We start from the raw sequence: 24,513 nt of genomic DNA, 5'->3' as shown, positions 1-24,513 counted from the left end.
GACAGTGCAGTCTTACTCAGCGTTGGGTTTCCATTGAAAGGCAGGGGACCATGAGGAATATGGGGGTGAGAAACAGCAGTGTTGAGTCAACATATCCCTATTACTTCCTACTCAACAAATGATAACTCATCCACCCCAGTGCACCCAAACTACTAGGGGAAACACTTAAAGACAACAAACTCCCAGAGTCCCTTCCACAACTACAAGTCTTTAAATGGCAGGGTCATGGAGTGTCTGGGAATCTCTCCCTGTAACTCTCTTTTCTAATACTGCCTGCTGACATATTCCAATGGTTATTTTCTAATACTGATTACATATTCCATTGTTTTCTCCCTAGTGTTACTCAGAATGGTATAGGCCTCATAAGCTCAATATAAATGGATTGAATTCAATTGATTTCAATTCAGAACATTTGTGCTAGCAGCCATGGATATCTTCAACTCCCAGGAAAACTGGGAGAAAACTGGGGGAACTTGCATTCCAGTGCCCCAAAATGGGAATATTCTGGGAATATATTTATATTCCCAGAAACTGCAACTTGCTTCCCCTCCAAATGTTAAAAAGCAGACTGGGGCTGTGTCTGCAAATAATACTAGCTGTCAAATCCTTGTTTCCTCCCAAGTTTCCTCAATTCCTTTCAAAGCCCATTGGAGGAAAGGATCCAAGGTCCCGCCCTCTGACCTCCTTCTCCAATGATCTTTGAGACAAATTGAGAAAATAAGGATGGAGGAAGAAAATATTTTACGGCTAGTAACATTTTCACCCAGCCATATGTTGGCTGCTCCCGCCCCTTTAACCCCCACTTCCTGTTCAGCTGAGCCTCAGCCTCAGCCTGGGGTGTGTCGGAGAATGACCTCATCTTCCTTCCAGCTCCAAGGGCCTCGGAAATGTCAAAAACACAACAGCACATGATACAATGTGCCTGCCTGCTAGCTTGAGGCAACCAGTAAGCCAAAATGGAGAGTTTATAAGAGTTCTTCACTCATATTAATTCAGTCATAATGTAACTAAAAGAAAACACATGGAAGGTAATGAACTTTCCAGCACGCTGGCTGTCATTATTTGACCCTCTGTCTGAGCTGTTCTCTTTCTGGGGTTAACGCTGTGTTTGTGTGCTGTGAAATGGGAGTCCCACTGGGCACAGATGTCAATTCAATGTCTATTCTACATAGGTTCAACATCTCATTGAAATGACGTGGAAACAACCTTGATTCAACCAGTGTGTGCCCAGTGGGGTGTGTGCGTGCGTGCTTGGTGAGCATGTGTATGTGGTGTGCACGCGCACATGTGTGAGGGTGTATGTGTGCGTGCGTGTATATTTGTGGATGTGGATGTATAGGCCCTGTATTTTAAGCCACGAGTTGCACCCTGGTCACTTCAGACAGACTTTCCATTGCCTTGTGTATAGTGCTGTGTGTGTGCTGTTGAGCCTTGCCTTGTGTATAGTGCTGAGTGTGTGCTGTTGAGCCTTGCCTTGTGTATAGTGCTGTGTGTGTGCTGTTGAGCCTTGCCTTGTGTATAGTGCTGTGTGTGTGCTGTTGAGCCTTGCCTTGTGTATAGTGCTGTGTGTGTGCTGTTGAGCCTTGCCTTGTGTATAGTGCTGTGTGTGTGCTGTTGAGCCTTGCCTTGTGTATAGTGCTGTGTGTGTGCTGTTGAGCCTTGCCTTGTGTATAGTGCTGTGTGTGTGCTGTTGAGCCTTGCCTTGTGTATAGTGCTGTGTGTGTGCTGTTGAGCCTTGCCTTGTGTATAGTGCTGTGTGTGTGCTGTTGAGCCTTGCCTTGTGTATAGTGCTGTGTGTGTGCTGTTGAGCCTTGCCTTGTGTATAGTGCTGTGTGTGTGCTGTTGAGCCTTGCCTTGTGTATAGTGCTGTGTGTGTGCTGTTGAGCCTTGCCTTGTGTATAGTGCTGTGTGTGTGCTGTTGAGCCTTGCCTTGTGTATAGTGCTGTGTGTGTGCTGTTGAGCCTTGCCTTGTGTATAGTGCTGTGTGTGTGCTGTTGAGCCTTGCCTTGTGTATAGTGCTGTGTGTGTGCTGTTGAGCCTTGCCTTGTGTATAGTGCTGTGTGTGTGCTGTTGAGCCTTGCCTTGTGTATAGTGCTGTGTGTGTGCTGTTGAGCCTTGCCTTGTGTATAGTGCTGTGTGTGTGCTGTTGAGCCTTGCCTTGTGTATAGTGCTGTGTGTGTGCTGTTGAGCCTTGCCTTGTGTATAGTGCTGTGTGTGTGCTGTTGAGCCTTGCCTTGTGTATAGTGCTGTGTGTGTGCTGTTGAGCCTTGCCTTGTGTATAGTGCTGTGTGTGTGCTGTTGAGCCTTGCCTTGTGTATAGTGCTGTGTGTGTGCTGTTGAGCCTTGCCTTGTGTATAGTGCTGTGTGTGTGCTGTTGAGCCTTGCCTTGTGTATAGTGCTGTGTGTGTGCTGTTGAGCCTTGCCTTGTGTATAGTGCTGTGTGTGTGCTGTTGAGCCTTGCCTTGTGTATAGTGCTGTGTGTGTGCTGTTGAGCCTTGCCTTGTGTATAGTGCTGTGTGTGTGCTGTTGAGCCTTGCCTTGTGTATAGTGCTGTGTGTGTGCTGTTGAGCCTTGCCTTGTGTATAGTGCTGTGTGTGTGCTGTTGAGCCTTGCCTTGTGTATAGTGCTGTGTGTGTGCTGTTGAGCCTTGCCTTGTGTATAGTGCTGTGTGTGTGCTGTTGAGCCTTGCCTTGTGTATAGTGCTGTGTGTGTGCTGTTGAGCCTTGCCTTGTGTATAGTGCTGTGTGTGTGCTGTTGAGCCTTGCCTTGTGTTGTCTACTGGAACGTTGGTCTTTGGTCAACATGTGAAAAATCAGTGGAAAGAATTTCCTCTTGTTGGACAACAACCACAATCAATCAATTGATCGATCAATCAATGTGAGAATCACATTGTGAGAAATGCAAATGAACTGTTGTGTGTGTGTGTATACTCAAAGATGAGGTTTAGAACCCCTCTACATACTTTACATAGTCTGCAATTGTCACTCTATCCTCCAGTCATCTCACTAGGCCTCCTACTTCAAAGAACCTTAAGTTACCTCACCTTACATGACCTCACCTTTCAGTTAGATGGCTTTTCTTTACTAGCAGGTTTACTAGAAGCTGTGTAGCCTGCCTGTGTTAGCCTAGAATTCAATCCAACCCGCATTACAGAAAGCCCAAACTGTTGTACTCAAACATGAACTAACAGTGTTATGAAAATAATGGGCTGCACCCACTGGGTTCAGACTTTTTTATTTTACAACTTTCCTTTTTCATCCAAATAAGGTGCATCAGTGCATCAGTGCATGGATAAAGTATCCTGTGGTTGAATAATTCTTAAACATGAACACATCACAAAGATGTGGTAGAAAAGCCAAGCCATAAACAACGAGCTTAGAGGCATGAAAATGTACAAACTAGTAGTGCTCACACACAATCAAAGACACTGGCTGTGGCATCAACTCAGCCGGTTGTTTCCTAGAGCTTATAAAAAAAGTGTATAACATTGCCACACTCCCACACTGAATAATAAAAGTCATGAGAAAAATGAACACTTTAATAGTAATCCTCTCTTGCCAGAACCCCAATGTCCAGACAGTTAATGGAGAGTTTAGGAAAATTAGGAATTAGGTTCAAGCAGAATGGACAAACTACAAAGAAAGATGATTCAGTAGAAGAAAACATTTGCTCTCATAGAATCTCCTTCCTCGAGGACAAACCCTAACCCTAACCCTAACCCTAGCCTATATATTATAGAAACAAATATATATTTGCATGTGAAAATGTCATGGGATGCATTTGCTCCATTGAGTCCCCTATTTGGTTCCACTTTACTTGAACCCTATGTCATAAGGTCTAAATAAAACTGTTATAATCATGATACAACAGATTAACAGTCCTAACTAGCCTAATGGTGTGATCTTATGCTAACTGACTTCACATAGTTATAATAGCATACCTTTATGAAATGAATACAACACAAGATCTATCATCATAACCAAGAGACTATAGGACCTATGTTAGTCCAAGTTTCATTCACAGGAAACTTGGTGAATAGATGAGACAATGGCTTCAAATCATGTTTTAAAAAGTAATTGCTCTCATGGAATGTTACTCTTTAAATACAGATATTGTGATGATGATAGGCTACAGACTTTGGTGTCTGCACAAAGGCTTAGAGTGTGACTTTTAACATGCACGCTTCTTCTTCAACCAAGAAATTGCCATAACCATAGAGATCCTGTTCTAATTCCTAATTCCATGGCCATAATAACATACGCCTATGATGTTGTGCTAAAGTGAGTTTAGAATAAAATTTTAAAGCAAAACTCTACTTCAAAGTGTACTATAATTAATATTCCAAATTAGTAATGTGATGTAAAATGTTTGTAGATGCCATCACGATACATAACATAACAGCATTATCAAAAAATGTTTTAAACAATTGCGTTGTCGAGAAGGAACCTGCAAGTAAGCATATCTACTAAAACATTAAACATTTTTTTTGTAATAGGCAAGAACAGTCAACACAGAACTGGCAATTATAGCCTATCGTCCAAAAGTTAAATGTCCTACTTTTCCAGTGAACTTTCCGGATAAATCAGCTATCCAATTTTCCACAGACGTCAAAGATGGTATTATGGAGTTATTTCCTTCACTATGAAAACGTTCCTTGCGAACCAAGATGTGAGAGGCAGTCCCAATGCGCGTTCTTCGAAGAGAAGTGGCGTATATTACACGCGGATAAATGGGAAATGAACTTTCCGGGGCAATATGCTAGGAATGTGACTTAAAGAAACAGTCAGTTAATATACGAAATTAATCTTACGAATACGAACACAATGTTCACCTCTCTTTGGAGTACAAGGCTAAATAGGCAACAGTGTGGCATGAAGTCTACTGTAGTAATTTGATAAGCCTATTATTGGCTGCTGCAGACAGTCAAATCCTTGTTGGCTTTATGTCTGTTATTCATCACCCCAAACCAACCCCCTCTTTTACGCTGCTGCTACTCGGTTTATTATTTATGCAGTCACTTTAACTCTAACCGGTGCCCCCTCACACTGACTCTGTACCGGTAATCCCTGTATATAGCCTCCCTACTGTTATTGTATTTTACTACTGCTCTTCAATTATTTGCAATTTTGTATTTTTTACTTAACACTTTATTTTTTCTTTTCTTAAAAACTGCATTATTGGTTAAGGGCTTGTAAGTAAGCATTTCACTGTAAGGTCTACACCTGTTGTATTCTGCGCATGTGGCAAATACATTTTGATTTGATATATACACTGCTCAAAAAAATAAAGGGAACACTTAAACAACACATCCTAGATCTGAATGAATGAAATAATCTTATTAAATACTTTTTTCTTTACATAGTTGAATGTGCTGACAACAAAATCACACAAAAATTATCAATGGAAATCAAATGTATCAACCCATGGAGGTCTGGATTTGGAGTCACCCTCAAAATTAAAGTGGAAAACCACACTACAGGCTGATCCAACTTTGATGTAATGTCCTCAAAACAAGTCAAAATGAGGCTCAGTAGTGTGTGTGGCCTCCACGTGCCTGTATTACATTTACATTTTAGTCATTTAGCAGACGCTCTTATCCAGAGCGACTTACATGAGCAATTAGGGTTAAGTGCCTTGCTTAAGGGCACATCGACAGATTTTTCACCTAGTCGGCTCGGGAATTAGAACCAGCGACCTTTAGGTTACTGCTGACACACTCCGGCCACATGAGGTCTAGCATTGTCTTGCATTAGGAGGAACCCAGGGCCAACCGCACCAGCATATGGTCTCACAAGGGGTCTGAGGATCTCATCTCGGTACCTAATGGCAGTCAGGCTACCTCTGGCGAGCACATGGAGGGCTGTGCAGCCCCCCAAAGAAATGCCACCCCACACCATGACTGACCCACCGCCAAACCGGTCATGCTGGAGGATGTTGCAGGCAGCAGAACGTTCTCCACGGCATCTCCAGACTCTGTCACGTCTGTCACGTGCTCAGTGTGAACCTGCTTTCATCTGTGAAGAGCACAGGGCGCCAGAGGCGAATTTGCCAATCTTGGTGTTCTCTGGCAAATGCCAAACGTCCTGCACGGTGTTGGGCTGTAAGCACAACCCCCACCTGTGGACGTCGGGCCCTCATACCACTTTCATGGAGTCTGTTTCTGAACGTTTGAGCAGACACATGCACATTTGTGGCCTGCTGGAGGTCATTTTGCAGGGCTCTGGCAGTGCTCCTCCTGCTCCTCCTTAAACAAAGGCGGAGGTAGCGGTCCTGCTGCTGGGTTGTTGCCCTCCTACGGCCTCCTCCACGTCTCCTGATGTACTGGCCTGTCTCCTGGTAGCGCCTCCATGCTCTGGACACTACGCTGACAGACACAGCAAACCTTCTTGCCACAGCTCGCATTGATGTGCCATCCTGGATGAGCTGCACTACCTGAGCCACTTGTGTGGGTTGTAGACTCCGTCTCATGCTACCACTAGAGTGAAAGCACCGCCAGCATTCAAAAGTGACCAAAACATCAGCCAGGAAGCATAGGAACTGAGAAGTGGTCTGTGGTCACCACCTGCAGAACCACTTCTTTATTGGGGGTGTCTTGCTAATTGCCTATAATTTCCACCTGTTGTCTATTCCATTTGCACAACAGCATGTGAAATTTATTGTCAATCAGTGTTACTTCCTAAGTGGACAGTTTGATTTCACAGAAGTGTGATTGACTTGGAGTTACATTGTGTTGTTTAAGTGTTCCCTTTATTTTTTTGAGCAGTGTATATATACACACACACACTACCAGTCAAAAGTTTTAGAACACCTACTCATTCAAGGGTTTTTCTTTATTTTTACTATTTTCTACATTGTAGAATAATAGTGAAGACATCAAAACTATGAAATGACACATATGGAATCATGTAGTAACCAAAAAGGTGTTTTATATTTGAGATGCTTCAAATAGCCACCCTTTGCCTTGATGACAACTTTGCATACTCTTGGCATTCTCTCAACCAGCTTCACCTGGAATGCTTTTCCAACAGTCTTGAAGGAGTTCCCACATATGCTGAGCACTTGTTGGCTGCGTTTCCTTCACTCTGCTGTCCGACTCATCCCAAACCATCTCAATTGGGTTGACGTCGGGGGATTGTGGAGGCCAGGTCATCTGATGCAGTACTCCATCACTCTCCTTCCTGGTAAAATAGCCCTTACACAGCCTGGAGGTGTGTTGGGTCATTGTCCTGTTGAAAAACAAATGATAGTCCCACTAAGCCCAAACCAGATGGGATGGCGTATCACTGCAGAATTATGTGGTAGCCATGCTGGTTAAGTGTGCCTTGAATTCTAAATAAATCACAGACAGTGTCACCAGCAAAGCACCCCCACACCATAACACCTCCTCCTCCATGCTTTACGGTGGGAACCACACACGCGGAGATCGTCCGCTCACCCACACCGCGTCTCACAAAGACACAGTGGTTGGAACCAAAAATCTCAAATTTGGACTCCAGACCAAAGGACAAATTTCCACCGGTCTAATGTCCATTGCTTGTGTTTCTTGGCCCAAGCAGGTCTCTTATTCTTATTGGTGTCCTTTAGTAGTGGTTTCTTTGCAGCAATTCGACCATGAAGGCCTGATTCACTCAGTCCCCTCTGAACAGTTGATGTTGAGATGTGTCTGTGACTTGAACTCTGTGAAGCATTTATTTAGGCTGCAATTTTTGAGGCTGTTAACTCTACTGAACTTATCCTCTGCAGCAGAGGTAACTCTGGGTCTTCCATTCCTGTGGCGGTCCTCATGAGAGCCAGTTTCATCATAGCACTTGATGGTTTTTGCGACTGCACTTGAAGAAACGTTCAAAATTATTGAAATTTTCCGTATTGACTGATCTCCATTTCTTAAAGTAATGATGGACTGTCGTTTCTCTTTGCTTATTTGAGCTGTTCTTGCCATTATATGGACTTGGTCTTTTACCAAATAGGGCTATCTTCTGCATACCCCCCTACCTTGTCACAACACAACTGATTGGCTCAAACGCATTATGAAGGAAAGAAATTCCACAAATTAACTTTTAAGAAGGCACATCTGTTAATTGAAATGCATTCCAGGTGACTACCTCGTGAAGCTGGTTGAGAGAATGCCAAGAGTGTGCAAAGCTGTTATCAAGGCAAAGGATGGCTATTTGAAGAATCTCAAATATATTTTGATTTGTTTAACACTTTTTTGGTTACTACATGATTCCATATATGTTATTTCATAGTATTGATGTCTTCACTATTATTCTACAATGTAAAACATTGTAAATAATAAAGAAAAAGCCTTGAATGAGTAGGTGTGTCCAAACTTTTGACTGGTACTGTATATACACGCACGCACGCACGCACGCACGCACGCACGCACACACACACACACACTTACATATAGTACTAAATTGCTGTATAGGCCTATATAATAATAAAATGTGAATGATGAGAATTACAGCTTTTCTATATTTGCAAACAAACTACAATGAGCCCATAATCAAAGTACATTTAAAATGCATTCTTATGCAAACGGTGCATTAGGTTTAGACCAAAAACAACAGTTTATGTAAACGACTAACCTCCAGATCAAATCACAATTTATTTAAAGTGCATTTAACAAAAGCCTCACAATTATTATTTTTTATAATAAAATCATACAAATGTGATGTATAGCATGCTTCCAGAGTCTCCTGTATTAGAAGCATTATACACAACTCAAAAGCTCCATCCTTTACATTGACATTTGGAGATGCTAGAGAAGGATTCCCTTCCCTTCATAGATTTCCCTCAAAAGCAGCAGCACAGTATCCTCGGAATCCCTGAAACACACAAGAAAACATGAGATAACTGCAGAAAGCTAAAGAAAACATGTAAGATACCAACCCTAGCTCAGTTGTTCTTACCAGTAGCAGAGATGGCTCTGAATGGCAAACAGATACTCGTTGAAGCTCTCTAGTGGTTTCTCCTGAAGGACGTAATCAAACCGACGTCCGCCATTCAACATTCCAACACTGATATTCCTCATCTCTGTAGGTGAGACTGTACCATTTGGGGCCCCACTACCTGGAAAAGAGTATTGAGGAAACATTCATGTAACACAGTTCAAACTTTATTGTCCCCAGAGGGACATTTGGTTGCAGACAGGGGTAACATGATAAAAATACACATAGTACATACAAAAAACATGTCACACAAAGAACATATTACACAGAAACGTCACAATATTTACATCATGTTACATTACGTTGCTGTTAAAGGGATACCTGTATAGTTATGCTGTAATTTCTACAATAACATTTGTTTTTGGGACTATGAAGAATAAAGTAATGAATGTATGTTAAAACATTGCACATGGTTCCTAATGAATGAATGAATTAAATTACTTGCACACCGGTCTCTCACCTTCTGACTCCTGAGGTGGCAGTGTGTTGACAGGTAGCATGGTGAGGGTCTGCCACACACCACGGACAGCACTGATGGAGAGCAGCAGATCTGAGCTGACTCGCGTCAAGTTGTCTTTCAGCTCTGGGGGACACAATTTCAACACAGGGTCACTGCATGGGAAGGTGGATGAAAGCTTTCACACGCTCACTGGAAAACTATGATGTGTTAATTGAAGGGCTGTGTTTTTACATTATCAGACAGGTCAGAGCTTTAGCAATGCTCCCTAAGGGTCCTAACATAAAGCTCATTACATATGGGGCTACCATTGGCCAGTGGTAAGCAGCAAGTGTATTTCTTGAAACGTTTCTGTAACGTCCATATCAAAGCTTTACGTCTCAGGTCTCACCAAGATGCATCCTCTTCCTGCCCTTGTGATGTGGGATCAGCATGGGGGGCAAGTCCACCCCTGGAGACACCACCATGGGCTCAATCCTGTAGGCCACTGGGTCAAACTGCATGGAGGAAGAACACATAGTCAGGTCCTTATGAATATTCATGACTTAGATGGACTTTAGCTACATAAAATATTCACTAACACATGATCCATAAACATACTGGATGGTAGATGTTATAGAAGCTTTTGCAGGTGGGGAGGCTGTATTTGGGGTCGATCCTCTTCAGGCCGCGCACCGTGAGGAACATTCCTATAGGAGAGCCCAAGGCAAAGAAAGCCTGTGGCTGGAAACCTAGCTGAGGGTACACGATGGACACCTGGGAAGGAAAGGAAGGGGTTAATGGTTAATAGTAATTCAGTATGCGCCATATGTACATTCTGCATTTCTTCACTTTCTGTAACTAAGGATGGATATCAAAATGTATCAACATTTTCAAATGAAATTAAACATTTAATTCAAGTAGATTTTCAGTTGTATTAGTTGGGCCTCATGCTAACTCCTCTAAGACACTATTAAGACATTCTGTCATTGTGACTGGAGGAGAGGGAGGGAGACAGAGGAAATGCCTGTCTACATGTAACAGAATGCTGTCACTGTTGCTTGTTTACCTGGCCAATGCCAACGTCAAGGTACTTGTAATCCACTGGGCTGGTGGAGAGGGTGCCTGAAAGGAGGGTCGGGTGTTCTTGGACTTGGGAATACACACCGGCAATGCCAGGAACTGGGTGTGAAGTTCCTGTCCTGAATTCCTGCTGCTGGGCCAGAGAGCAAGAGCGAGAGAGCGAGAGAGCGAGAGAGAGAGAGAGAGAGAGAGAGAGAGAGAGGAGCTCCAATAACAATCTAAACAATGGGTCTACATCCCAAATGGCACCCTATTCCCTACATAAGTGCACTTCTTTTGACCAGGGCCCAAGTAGTGCACTATGTAAGGAAAAGGGTGTTTTTTGGGACACAACCTGAAACTATCAGACTGCTACTTCCTGCTTCCAGCCTTTTACAAACAGTTAGGATGGAATAGTCATGGTCGAGACAGACAGGAAGCTATGCACAATGGCTCCAATAGACTGGAATGTTGGATCAAAGACTTTGAACACTGGGGAAAAATTGAACATGGTGGTTATGTGCAATGACTGAATCAATTTAGATGTGAATGAGAGATAGGTCATACCTTTCTCCATCTCTTCAACAAGCACATTATCTTCTTGCGAGGCCCTAAGGGTATTCCCAAGTCCTTCAAGTATGTCTCTGAACAGAGCACCTAGTCAATTGACAGAGGACACAGTCATTAGACAGTCACACACACACACACACATACATACATACACACATATACTCACGCACATGCTTACCAGTGATTCTAAGTCCATCTGCTCCTTTGTAAGCATTTGGACATACTTGCCCAATCCAAAGTTCCTAAGCGTGTCCTCAAAGCTCTCAAAGTCTATTGGGGTTGCTTCACTTGGACTGCTGACGCTACTCTGAAGCAGAAGACATATAGGATTAACATCAAGTTAATCAGAATAACAATGCTGGTGGTTGTGGCCATGACCAAAATTGAGTTTTGGCAGTAGCCTGTTACTTACTCCCTCTTCATCTGTGTTCTTTCTTTCTTGATTTGTCAGAAGGTCAAAGAGGATCAGAGAACCTAGAAAAGTCATAAAAATAAAGAATATTACTTACTATAATGGTTATCAATCCTAGCCTTGTCTAAATAAAGACTAAATAGAGAGAGAAAGGAACAAGTTAGGAGGGGTCTTAAAAGGTTAGGAGAGGTTTACGGGGTACTGACCCAGACTGTGTCCAGCCAGTGACACTGCCCCAGTGAATTGTGGGTGGCGCTGGAGGAAGACTTGGTGGATGCGGTTGATCTCTGAGGCCACGGTGTCTATGATAGTCTGGCAGTATGTGGGGCTGTTGTAGAAGAACAGGTCCAACACCGTGCTGTTGCTGAACTGACGCAGACGACTGATGCTGGGCAGGGTGATCCTCTGGATATCGCTATATGGAGGGTGGGTGAGTGTCAAAGTGTGTTTTTAAGAGCGAGATAGAAGAGAGTGAGAGAGAGAGAGAGAGAGAGAGAGAGAGAGAGAGAGTGTGTGTGTGTGTGTGTCCCAAAGGCCTTACTCGTCCACCCCAGTGGCGTCACCATGCAGCACCCGGTGCCAGTCGACTGGCAGGAACTCAACACGGCCCATGTGGGTCCCATCTTGACTCTGCTTGAAGTGACTTCTCAGTAGGCTGAGAGAGGCACCCCGGAAATCATTCACTACATGGGGGAGAGAGGGACAAAAGAGAGGAGGGAGGGCATTAATGTATTTAGCAGCATTTCTATGGAAAAATTAGAAGGCAGGGAAAGGTTTAGATTTAAGGGTCAAATTCTATACACACCACACTGAACGACCCCACGCAGCTGGATGTCACAGGTTGGTCCAATGCCATGCACCATGAACACAAGGTGGTCCACTTGGTCAGGCTCTCCTGAAAGACCAATAGTACAAATAATCTATACTGTGTAAGTCATTGTCATTTGTTATCATGTAATTACCAACATGTAAATTATCCTTGAATGCATTAGAGGTTTCAAAAACCTGAGATCTCTGTACACAATGCAGTAACTGTTGTTCAGGCCAATTACCAGTACTGTTGCCATTAAATACACATGGTAGTACAGTACAGGAGTGACCATCTTACACAGAGCTGTAGAAATCTGGCTCACACATTTACCTTCAGGTATCTCTACTCTAATACCCTCCAGCCCCCTCTTGACCGTCCTGGGTTGACTCTGCTTAGAGGGGAGGCTTATCCAGTCCTTCAAGGGGATCGTCTGTTGCTGTGTCATAAGCTATTGGAGACAGAGCAAACTCTTGAGTTTGCATAAGTTCTATTTTACAGTGTAATATTGACCAGGTCTTTACAGACAAACAGCATACTACAGTGGGCTAATTGTAATTATGAATGGGGAGTCATACCTTAGGGCTGTGTAACACCACCGTTTCTCCAGTGGGGAATTCTAACTTCCTCTTCCAGTCATTCAGCGTCACTGCCATCATGTAGGCCTCCTGTGAATACAGTGATTCAAATGTAACGGACTGGGGTTTGAACCTGGGTCTCTTGCACTCCAGGCATTGGCTCTGGGAGTTAACGCAAGTCTTGGGGCATACAGTTGACTCGGGTTGAAACCCAGTCAGTCATATTATGTTATTGACAATGTTATCAAGGTTCAATAAATTGACAGATTAACAAGGTCATCACCAATCTGCAGTATACCCCTTTCAGACTGTAGGAATAAGTAAATATTGGCCCCACAAAACTACAGTACTAAGATAAACACCAAGATAACAGGGTATATATTATATCACTTTGTAATGATTTGTGTTTTGTGCGTCCGATATGGCACCCTATTCCCTATATACAGTAGAGCATTACTTTTGACCAGGGCCCTGTGTACTATATAGACACTAGGGTGCCATTAAAGACTGTGTCCTACCTCCAGGACTAGGCTGGTGTCCTCTGGATAAGGGGTGTAGGAGATGTCCTTGTCTCCTTTGTGGAACCAGGAGCAGCGCCTCACCTCCAAGGGGGGCTGCTCCCAGTACACCGCGTAGCACCTCCTCTCCTTCAGCCTCACGTCAAAGCGTCTCCCCTCTGTGGCTACCACCACCTCCTCTTCTTTCTCCCCACTGGTCTCCCCTGTTAGGAGCAAACCCACAATTATGATGATATCATTATAATTATCTTTATCATTGCTGTTATCATCAGAATTCACTTAATTAAACTGTAATTAAGGGTTATCTGGGCAAATAATGTTTTCATTCAATTCAATTCAAAATTGTGAGTAACTATAATCTGTTACCATTCTATTACCATGCTACTACCACTTTATTCCATGCTCTAATGCAAAGTGCTACCGTTTTCTTAATATGGGCTCTATTGCATGAACAATAGTTCACTCAGAAGTAGGAATGAGTTATATTCTTGTTTCGGGGTAATACATCACATACTTTGTGGTATAGAGGGGTAACAATACAAGAACAATGTCTTTAACTGTATATGTACACTTGGCATTTGAAATGATTTCCCCCTGTATAAATAAACAAATTAATGAAAATTAAATGTGTATTAAATGTGTATTAAATTAAATGTGTATTAAATGTGCATTTGTTCAAGTGTGATGAATAGTCTCATGCCATGTTTGTGTGTCTCCTCCAGCCGTAGAGAGTCCTCTCTGCTGAACGGGATCCAGGAGCCTCTACAGTCCACCGGCTGCTGGCAGTGGAACCAATGGTGCTGCACCGGCTCAAATACACCTTCCATGGCAGAGAAGCTAAGTAAGAGTTGGAGTAAATCAAATATATTAGAATAGAGTAGGACAGAATAGAATATAAAATAATAAAATAGAATTCTTAGATTTTCCCCATAGGGGACTTTCATATTTTTTGTCTGCTTTTAAAGAACAGAACGATACAAATAAATGAAAAACAAGCTCACCTACTGTCTGGCTACTGTATGAAGACAGATGGGTAATTTGAGAGGCTCAGGTTGGTCACCTAGGCAGCTTTAATGTACCACCTGGGAATCACTAACAGCATTCTAATATGTACACATGCATCTGGTGCTAGGTTTCAGGGAAGATATCATTGTTTTAGATGCTATATAGGAACTGACATCTGGATCTTTAGTATACATGGATATATTGTGCATACCATCTCACAACATACTGGGAATTTTTGTTTACCTTGGAACTTAATGATGGGGCTGGGATTGAATATAGTCAATTCATCACTTATACTATTTAAACTAACATTGTTTGAAGTAGAGAGCAGACATCAGAAATAGCTACATACCTTCAATGTTCAGCTAATATTATAGTATGGCTCTATCAAATATGGCAGTTCCTCCTGACTGGATCGCTAGGATCTCTCTCTCTCTCTGTTGAAAGTTGCAAATAGTCTTCCTTAGAATATATCAAAATCCAAAAGCAATCCGAAAACCCACCAATGTTTGTTGAGTTTTCCAACAGGGGTGACTTTCCTGATTCACTTTACACGTCGCAAGCTTGTCCCAACACTCGTGTTCTGAATGACGTCACCGGTTTAGTGATTCAGTAGTGGGATCAAAGGTCAATTCCCATGATGATAGAGATATGGGGAAATAGCAACACAACAGTAAACCTCTAGGCTATAAATCACTGGCAAAATCCTAGAGAGATTACACAAATCTTACTCAATAATAATACTTAGCTAATATGATTCCAAGCTTTGAGTGGGGAATGGGAACATTTGCAAAGCTTTACGACTATTGTTTTATTACATTTAGTGTGTGTGTGGGGGGTGGGGGTAAGTAAAGCAAAAATGTCAGCCTTTACACTTCAGTCAGTCCATATCTACACTTCTATCTCAACATATCTAGAACAGACTGAAGTTTAAAGGCTACTTGCCAACTGAATAGGCTAGGTGTCAGTCTGTTCTGCTTTCCATGAATCATCTCCTACATAGGACACAATGTTCCAGCTGTTAACCAGTGGAAGCTGCTGAGGGGAGGACGGCTCATAATAATGGCTGGAACGGCGCTAATGGAATGGCATCAAACACATTGAAAACATGTGTTTGATACCATTCCACCCATTCCGCTCCAGCCATTACCACGAGCCCGTCCTCCCCATTTAAGGTGCCACCATCCTCCTGTGTTGTTAACATACTGTACTGTAGAACATGAACCACATGGATGATAGGCTTCAGAGATAGCATGGGTGAAGTTCCCTACTCAACAAACACTGTGGAAAACCATATTGACAATGTAAAGAAAGTTTGCTGAATCCGTACATTCCCTGGTAAACTTTATTGGCACAGTATTGTAAACAACATACTATACATATAGTATCTGTAGCTGCATTTTGGCATCTTAAGTGATCAAGAAAGAGTCCATATGATTGATTAATTCATTTTCTCATTCGATTTGGATTACTCTTAGATTTGTAAAACCCAGAGTGCTAGCATGGTCCCTTACTTGTGATCCAACGTAACCGTGGTGGTCCTTTAACTTCTATACAATTGGTCCTTCAAAGATCAGAAACATTTATATTAGCATGACAGCCTGGGAATGCAACCCTGTTTTTACAGTAGTACTGTTTATCATTTGACATTTACATTTTAGTCATTTAGCAGACGCTCTTATCCAGACATTATTCTTTTCATACTGGCCCCCCGTGGGAATCGAACCCACAACCCTGGCGTTGCAAGCGCCATGCTCTACCAACTGAGCTACACGGGACTGAGCTCACACTGATTGAGTGAGGAGCAGGATACTTGGTACCTCTCCTCTCCAACTAAAGTTATTATTTGTTTTCCCCCCTGTGGAGGTCTGGACCCGTATTCATAAGGCTGCTGGTCTAGGATCAGGTCCCCCCTGTCCATATAATCTTATTAATCATGATCTGAAAGGAAACTTTCTCCCAAAGTGTGCACTTGTTCACTTCCCTTCATGGATTTGATAGGAAATTACTGGTACATGGAAACTCCCTCTAGCCCATTCACCAATCCAATGCTTACACATTTGTGGGGAGTACTAAACGAGTGCACACTTCAGGAAGAAGGAGAGATTATGGGGATGCACCCAGTACAGAAGCAGGCCTGGGCTCCTTACAGAGGCAGAAGGTATCCTGAGTTGGCCTGCTGCTCCTGCTGCTTGCGCTCCTGTGCCGCGGGGACTTCTTCCCGATGCACCAGGGGCCTGTGGCTGTCTGTGTCACTGAGAGACGGGTAGTGCTGCCAGTAGCCCAGACAGGCAAACACCAACCCCAGCAGAGAGCCCACCAGGACATCTGGAGAACAAAAAGATTAGAATTATGTTCAGTTTACTTGTATATTTCAGCAATTTAGTGCAATGTGAAGTTCATTAATGCATGATCTGTAACCAGCCAATATAATTGTAATTTGCCACACTTTAAACATGGGTTGTGTTGATATTATTTTGAAAATAAAGACATCAAAAGTTGAACAGGGCTTCTGAGAGCCAATGACAAAGCCTGAAGGTCAAAGCAAAGCCAGTTGCCATGTGGGATAAGGCAACACTTAATCAATAGGCCCCTGTTACAGTGAGAATGCTGCACTTTAACCTCATTGTCATTGTATTATTTCAAATCTAAAGTACTGGAGCACAGAGCCAAAACAACCAAAAATGTGTCACTGTCCCAATACTTTTGGAGCTCACTGTTTATTTACAGTGTATTCATAAAGTATTCAGACCCCTTGACTTTTTCCACATTTTGTTACGTTACAGCCTTATTCTAAAATTGATTAAATAAAAAATGTTCCTCATCAAACTACACACAATACCCCATAATGACAAAGCGAATAAGTATTCAGACCCTTTGCTATGAGACTCGAAACTGAGCTCAGGTGCATCCTGTTTCCATTGATCATCCTTGAGATGTTTCTACAACTTGATTGGAGTCCACCTGTGGTAAGTTAAATTGATTGGACATGATTTGGAAAGGCACACACCTGTCTATATAAGGTCCCATGGTTGACAGTGCAAGTCAGAGCAAAAACCAAGCCCTGAGGTCGAAGAAATTGTCCGTAGAGCTCCAAAGCACGATTGTGTCGAGGTACAGATCTTGGGAAGGGTACCAAAAAATGTCTGCAGCATTGAAGGTCCCCAAGAACACTGTGGCCTCTATCAATCTTAAATGGAAGAAGTTTGGAACCACCAAGACTCTTCCTAGAGATGGCCGCCCTGCCAAACTGAGCAATCGGGGGAGAAGGGCCTTGGTCAGGGAGGTGACCAAGAACCCGATGGTCACTCAGACAGAGCTCCGGAGTTCCTCTGTGGAGATGGGAGAACCTTCCAGAAGGACAATCATCTCTGCAGCACTTCACCAATCAGGCGTTTATGGTAGAGTGGCCAGACGGAAATCACTCCTCAGTAAAAGGCACATGACAGCCCGCTTGGAGTTTGCCAAAAGGCACCTAAAGGACTCTCAGACCATGAGAAACAAGATTCTCTGGTCTGATGAAACCAAGATTGAACTCTTTGGCCTGAATGCCGAGCATCACATCTGGAGGAAACCTGGCACCATCCCTACGGTGAAGCATGGTAGTGGCAGCATCATGCTGTGGGGATGTTTTTCAGCGGCAAGGACTGGGAGACTAATCAGGATCGAGGGAAAGATGAACGGAGCAATGTACAGAGAGATCGTTGATGAAAACCTGCTCCAGAGCGCTCAGGACCTCAGACTGGGACGACGGTTCCCTAAGCACATAGCCAAGACAACGTAGGAGTGGCTTCGGGACAAGTCTCTGAATGTCCTTGAGTGGCCCAGCCAAAGGCCGGACTTGAACCCGATTGAATATCTCTGGAGAGACCTGAAAATAGCTGTGCAGCGACGCTCCCCATCCAACCTGACAGAGCTTGAGAGGATCTGCAGAGAAGAATGTGAGAAACTCCCCAAATACAGGTGTGCCAAGCTTGTAGCGTCATACCCAAGAAGACACAAGACTGTAATTGCTGCCAAAGGTGCTTCAACAAAGTACTGAGTAAAGGGTCTGAATACTTATGTAAATGTGTTATTTCGTTTTTTTATTTGTAATACATTTGCAAAAATGCTTAAAAACTAACTTTTGCTTTGTCATTATGGGGTATTGTGTGTAGATTGATGAGGGAAAAAAACAATTTTATCAATTTTAGAATAAGGCTGTAACGTAACAAAATGTGGAAAAAGTCTGAATACTTTCCGAATGCACTGTATGTTCAAATTGTTACCAAACGCTTTAGTTCCACACATCAATGAAAACGTTTAGTTTCTGCCGAGCGTTAGCTATCTAGCTGCCTACCTTGCCAGTGGTGTTTGTAGTCGCAGGTCCTGGACATGGCGATGAGGATGGCCAAGAGGAGAGGGGCGAGGAAGGCACAGAGTCGCCAGGCTTTGCCCCGTCCTGCTGGACTAAAGCAGTGCAGCTTCCCCGCCACATACAGAGCAGTGAAGCCCAGACCAGCAAAGGCAACTGAGAAGGCAGCGCACAGAGAGAAATAGAAAGGTCAGGGTCAAGGTCTTGTGTATGTACAGTATAATGTAGTTAGCTGACCTAAATAACTGTTTGTGACCTAAAAGTGTTGAGTTAGTTGTCATCAACTGGCGCCAGGTGTCATGAGTGTTACTGGTAAAGTGCGTGGAATGGCGTAAGTGTGTGTGTGTTTGTGCGTATGAGTGCGTAGACCTTAGGTCTGCTCTCACATGAGGAGTGTCCGCTAGGGAAGCTCTTCCTCCCCTCCTCCACGGTGTCGGGGTCTCCACTGCATCGCAGCTCCGTGTTCATCTGACCATCAGGGAAACAGCGGTAGAAGAAATCTGGCCGCGGCCTGCCCACTGCCAGTTTGATAGCGTTGGTGAAAACCCCATTGAGTACCAGAGTCAAAGTCACAGCTGAAAGGAAGACAGAGACTGCATGAGAGACATCTTTTGTATTATGTAGTATGACGTGACATTATTTGACGTGTAAGTCCCTCAGAAAGAGGCTTGTGTGGCCTGTGTGGTCCAGCGGTTACAGCCGCTCACCCCGACACACATGTATGCCAGAGCCGGCATGGGTTCGTCTCCGACCCACTGCCCTTTCACTCCCGTCTTTCCAACACTTTACTATCACTTCAATAAAGCAAAGAAATTATGAAAGGATTGGGACTGCCTCACTCATTAAAAAATACCTTTAAAAAAGGTGTTGCTCATCATGAGTCAAAACATGTTCATGGGCTATCTACAGTAAAAGTAGATATGAGCTTTTCATGTAAAAGCAAGTTTATCTTAGTTCTTCAAAATGTCAATAATTTGTGAAACGATTTATTGCATTGAAAGCGGTCTATGGTTGCGTTTAGACAGGCAGCCCAATTCTGATATTTTTTCACTAATTGGTATTTTGACCACCTGTGTAAATGCAGCCAAATACTTTATGGTCTCAATCCTAACCCTACCCTCTGTGGGGTCAGAACAAACGGATGCATCCGGTTTTCAGGGGAAATGGAAAGAGAGCCTGTGACGCGACTTCCACTTTTGGACGTTAACAAGGCGACGCTCCATCTTAACTCCTCCTCCACATTTACTGGATTGGTTCAACAGCGCAGAAGAGAACCTCCCCCGACAGTTGTTTCTTTCTCATCAGGACCAGAAAGAAAGAAACACAGCTTAGTCATTTATTTTACACCTGCTACGTTTGGTTACCCTAACCCTAGCCTCAACCACAACCCTAACTCTAGCTTCATGTCCACATCCCGGTTTAACCAACACTAACTCTAACCGTAGTTAATTAAACTGTTATCTTGCCTTAAAGGGAAGTCCAAATCCATTGAGTTTGCCTTCAGCTACTCTGCAGAAAGGAGGGGTTTACGAGCATGACACTGTACCTACCCAGAGAGGCCTCCTTAATGTCCCTCTTCTCTGTCTTGTTCAGGAAGGCAAACAGCATGATGACAGCCATTGGGGTGAAAAGTGCAATGCTCTGCAAAACAGAGGGAAAGGAAAAAACAGCTGTATGTGTTTGCACTAAAATTAAGACAGCGCGTCAACAATCACTCAATCCAATTTGATTTGTTCTGATACTAATTTTGACATTGAAACCAAACTATCTTCACAAAACTCAGGCCCAAAAGAGCAAGCCTACAAGGCGATAGTGACAATAGGAAAAACTCCACTTGGAGAGGTAGAGACCTTTTTAGGAACCAGACTATTGAGAATAAGTTCATTTTCTTTTGGCTGGCTGTTATTAATACATTATTATGGAGGTTAATTATGCAGACTGTCATTAGTAGTACTGGTACTTACAAACATGAGTTTGGTAGGAACGTGGTCATTCTCAACATGGTGGAACTTGTAGAGCCACAGCTCCTCTGGCTGGATCTCACGAGTGAAAGGAGGTAGCACCTCTGTCACACTAAAAGGACAGAGATAATCATTGGCAGCTGTTCTATTATTACAGAAGGAAACATCTCCAATATACTCCTATGGTGATTGATTGTCATAGGACAGCACAAACAGATCTGGAACCAGGCTGGGCAACAGCACCTATACACATTAATCTAAAGTTGCTGTATGCCTACTGTTAGGAATAGTCGATTTGCTCAGGTGTGGGAAAAGTATGGATGCAAAGACAAGGCGAAGACTTCTGTAATTTTCAAAGGTTTAATAGACAGAACTTGTGCACAAATGAGATCGGTACGATACTCAGAGTTCACAACAATCTGACCCTCAAGGCCAGAAAGCTAGTTAAATACTCATTACATTTGTATTTGTATTTATTAGGGATCCCCATTAGCTGCTGCCAAGGCAGCAGCCACTCTTCCTGGGGTCCAAACACATTAAGGCACATCACACAAAAAATGTAACAGTACATCATATAACATTATTACACCACTACATATCTACAACACAAAATGTACAATTCCACCATACAACCATAGTACAATATACTGTACGTGTGTGTAGAGTGCGTGTGTATAGAGTGCGTATGCTTGTGTGTGTGCCTGTGTGTGTGTGTGTGTGTGTGTCTCTTCACAGTCCACGTTGTTCCATAAGGTGTACTTTTATCTGTTTTTAAATCTGATTTACTGCTTGCATGAGTTACTTGATGTGGAATAGAGTTTCATGTAGTCATGGCTCTATGTAGTACTGTGCGTTTCCCAGAGTCTGTTCTGGACTTGAGGACTGTGAAGAAACCCCTGGAGGCATGTCTTGTGGGGTACTGTATGCATGGGTGTCTGAGGTATGTGCTAGTCATTTGAACAGACAGCTTGGTAATTTCAGCATGTCAATAACTCTCACAAAGACAAGTAGCGATGCAGTCAATCTCTCCTCTACGTCGACCCAGGAGAGATTGACATGGATGTCATTGATGTTAGTTCTCTGTGTACATTTAAAAGCCAGCCTATCTCTGTTTGTTCTCCAAGTCCCTGGGCCCTGGTCAAAACATTAATCAAGGTTGTTGTCGAGACCTCTTAGGTCAGAGTGGATCGTATATTAGATACTGTATCTCTGTCATTTGAAGCCGCCGATGTCTGAATTTACAGCCTTGGGGGGGGGGGGGGGGGGGTGTCACCTGGAGTACCAGGTTCTACTATATGGTGATTCAATGATTTAACATGTACAGAAGGAACTTACCAGAACACTGCAAACAGCAGTAGACGGGTCAATACATCAAAGACGAAACAGTCATTTGGACTCCTCCACATCTTCTAGCCTAGCTTGTCATCAAACTATCCCAGGGGTTCTGCTTAGGGCTTAAAGGACAGGAGGAAAAGGGAGACATGTCATAAACTATAATAGAGTTGGATGATTCAGGAGGGCCCAACTTTGAAAGTCATTTTGTCAGAGCACAACATTGATAATTAAAAGTCTGACAGACATTTTATCAGTGAGTGAGTGAGTGAGTGTCATCATGGCATGTCTCTGCCTGTATGATGCAAAGAAGAACATTCCTAAATGCGTCGATTGATATACATTGTTTTAATTTTGTTAAACAGCTACTGAAGCTACCCTCATGCATTGCTATCCCGTTTCCTTGGGACGTCCATACCCTAACCTAAACCCTAACCATTTGAAAGTTCAACTTCAATTGGGGGTAGGGACGTTCCAAGGATTCTGCATTGCACGGACCATAACCAAACAAAGTGACATCAGTCTTAACTTTCTTCAAATTAGCAGACTACTAGACTAGGTCTAAATAATGCTGCACCATGCATAACATAACCCTGGGCAACAGACAGAGAGCAGTTGAGCATTAAAGCTGGACTCAATGTAAACATGACACGTAGCCTACTGATACAGCATGCCAGGTATGAGTAAACCGTGCGTAATTCGCCCAAAATCAAATTATTTGGCCAAGTCCCCATAGGCTCTTTAAAGTTCAGGCGGGCAGCAAAATATATGAGTTACGGTGGTTTATGTATCGGATTACAGAGTAATTTTCGTAGGCTACCTACAAGCATGCCACAATCACATCTGGCTGGATACTAACTTGTACATCCGTAAACACGATACCGTAGGCCTCGCCGGTTCTATCCCCACTCCCCCTGTTTTTACGCCGTATAGTATACAGACCTTTGAGCGCATCAAAGTATGCCAATCTTCGTCGGCTGTTGAACTGTGGCGGTAAAAGATGGAAAGAAAAACCTTATCAAACTATTGTAGTCATCGTTTCACTACTATTGTTGCGCCCGACCAGGTAACTCTGGTTCGACCTGCTGCGCAAGAGATCATTACGAAACTGACTGACTGCGGAAGACAATACAACCCTTGCCTGTCACTACATTAGAGTGACATCTAGAGGAATAAGCTGCACACCTCATCAGGCCTGAGTTGTACCAATTTGGTACACTAATGAAATGAAATGGCATAATCACAGGTGAATATTCAGGTAGCCTACATACAGTAGGCTACATACTTTTTGTATCAATCTTCATTGTTTGTAATGGACAATTTCTGATTTCTGGAATAAATGTAAATTTATTTTCCTTTCTTGAACGTGTGATGTAGGCTACACAAATTAATGCTTGAGGCCCTAGAGGGTATTAACAATCTAAGTAACATAATAAAAAAATCTCCATCAATTTAAGATAGGGATAGGCAGTGGCGACCCAGTTTGCAAACAATGTACAATTTTTTTTATTTTTTATTTTTTATTGAGTTAATAAAGCTACATAAATACATAAATACATTTGCACGGGCCAGACGAATTACCAGGACGTGTACTCAGAGAATGCGCGGACCAACTGGCAAGTGTCTTCACTGACATTTTCAACCTCTCCCTGACCAAGTCTGTAATACCTACATGTTTCAAGCAGACCACCATAGTCCCTGTGCCCAAGAAAGCAAAGGTAACCTGCCTAAATGACTACAGCTCCGTAGCACTCACATTGGTAGCCATGAAGTGCTTTGAAAGGCTGGTCATGGCTCACAACAACACCATCATCCTGGAAACCCTAGACCCACTCCAATTCGCATACCGCCCCAACAGATCCACAGATGACGCAATCTCAATCGCACTCCACACTGCCCTTTCCCACCTGGACAAAAGGAACACCTATGTGAGAATGCTGTTCATTGACTACAGCTCAGCGTTCAACACCATAGTGCTCACAAAGCTCATCACTAAGCTAAGGACCATGGGACTAAACACCTCCCTCTGCAACTGGATCCTGGACTTCCTGATGGGCCGCCCCCCAGGTGGTAAAGGTAGGCAACAACACATCTGCCACGCTGATCCTCAACACGGGGGCCCCTCAGGGGTGCATGCTTAGTCCCCTCCTGTACTCCCTGTTCACCCACGACTGTGTGGCCAAGCACGACTCCAACACCATCATTAAGTTTGCTGACGACACAGTGGTGGTAGGCCTGATCACCGACAATGATGAGACAGCCTATAGGGAAGAGGTCAGAGAGCCCCTATTCATATAGACGGGGCTGTAGTGGAGCAGGTTGAGAGTTTCAGGTTCCTTGATGTCCACATCACCAACATTCTATCATAGTACAAACACCCCAAGAAAGTTGTGAAGAGGGCACTACAACACCTTTTTCCCACTCAGGAGACTGAAAAGATTTTGCATGGGTCCTCAGATCCTCAAAAAGTTATACAGCTGCACCATCGAGAGCATCCTGACCGGTTGCATCACCACCTGTTGTATT

At 43.3% G+C, this 24,513-nt stretch overlaps 2 protein-coding genes across 10 annotated transcripts; both read right to left on the bottom strand.

Annotated features, from left to right (window-relative positions):
* Positions 1 to 8,589: 8,589 nt before the first annotated feature.
* On the bottom strand, positions 8,590 to 14,925 carry LOC311133202 (triacylglycerol hydrolase DDHD2-like). Of its 8 annotated transcripts, none has more exons than XM_084166670.1 (18): positions 14,693 to 14,925; positions 14,337 to 14,417; positions 14,036 to 14,172; positions 13,336 to 13,538; positions 12,818 to 12,907; positions 12,573 to 12,690; positions 12,237 to 12,326; positions 11,973 to 12,114; positions 11,638 to 11,846; positions 11,432 to 11,493; positions 11,198 to 11,326; positions 11,017 to 11,106; positions 10,457 to 10,600; positions 10,009 to 10,164; positions 9,800 to 9,905; positions 9,412 to 9,534; positions 8,913 to 9,072; positions 8,590 to 8,828 (listed from the first exon to the last, which is right to left on the bottom strand). In XM_084166670.1, exons 3-18 carry the CDS (start codon positions 14,160 to 14,162, stop codon positions 8,762 to 8,764), a joined length of 2,016 nt encoding a protein of 671 aa, XP_084022796.1. In that variant the 5' UTR covers positions 14,163 to 14,172; positions 14,337 to 14,417; positions 14,693 to 14,925; the 3' UTR covers positions 8,590 to 8,761. The 8 variants fall into 8 exon arrangements, with proteins under 8 accessions (XP_084022796.1, XP_084022797.1, XP_084022798.1 ...); XM_084166671.1 differs by having other exon boundaries at positions 14,337 to 14,403; XM_084166672.1 differs by lacking the exon at positions 14,337 to 14,417 and having other exon boundaries at positions 14,693 to 14,922.
* Positions 14,926 to 15,667: 742 nt separating this feature from the next.
* Positions 15,668 to 23,110, bottom strand: LOC311134307 (phospholipid phosphatase 5-like). 2 transcript variants are annotated; one of them, XM_084167945.1, is made up of 8 exons: positions 22,930 to 23,110; positions 21,991 to 22,109; positions 20,659 to 20,767; positions 20,245 to 20,335; positions 19,081 to 19,269; positions 18,680 to 18,850; positions 16,491 to 16,668; positions 15,668 to 15,904 (listed from the first exon to the last, which is right to left on the bottom strand). In XM_084167945.1, exons 2-8 carry the CDS (start codon positions 22,059 to 22,061, stop codon positions 15,838 to 15,840), a joined length of 876 nt encoding a protein of 291 aa, XP_084024071.1. In that variant the 5' UTR covers positions 22,062 to 22,109; positions 22,930 to 23,110; the 3' UTR covers positions 15,668 to 15,837. The 2 variants fall into 2 exon arrangements, with proteins under 2 accessions (XP_084024071.1, XP_084024072.1); XM_084167946.1 differs by lacking the exon at positions 15,668 to 15,904 and having other exon boundaries at positions 16,399 to 16,668; positions 22,930 to 23,101.
* Positions 23,111 to 24,513: the final 1,403 nt, after the last annotated feature.

This window comes from Coregonus lavaretus, assembly GCF_964263955.1.
Source record: "Coregonus lavaretus genome assembly, chromosome: 8".
Taxonomy (NCBI): domain Eukaryota; kingdom Metazoa; phylum Chordata; class Actinopteri; order Salmoniformes; family Salmonidae; genus Coregonus; species Coregonus lavaretus.
Note: the sequence above shows the minus strand (reverse complement) of the source record. Positions and strands in the feature narration are given on the sequence as shown.

Bases quoted from the DNA above. Each gene is read 5' to 3' on its own strand.
- LOC311133202 (XM_084166665.1), bottom strand. From the start codon at position 14,279: ATGAAAGTCCCCTATGGGGAAAATCTAAGAATTCTATTTTATTATTTT. The intron at 12,691-12,817 runs GTATGACTCCCC...TGTCTCCAATAG, and splicing joins TGGTGTTACACAGCCCTAAG to CTTATGACACAGCAACAGAC. The intron at 8,829-8,912 runs GTAAGAACAACT...TGTGTGTTTCAG, and splicing joins CAGAGCCATCTCTGCTACTG to GGATTCCGAGGATACTGTGC.
- LOC311134307 (XM_084167945.1), bottom strand. From the start codon at position 22,061: ATGTGGAGGAGTCCAAATGACTGTTTCGTCTTTGATGTATTGACCCGT. The intron at 20,768-21,990 runs GTAAGTTCCTTC...CTGTCCTTTTAG, and splicing joins CTGCTGTTTGCAGTGTTCTG to TGTGACAGAGGTGCTACCTC. The intron at 16,669-18,679 runs GTAGGCAGCTAG...TTTGTTCTCCAG, and splicing joins CTACAAACACCACTGGCAAG to ATGTCCTGGTGGGCTCTCTG.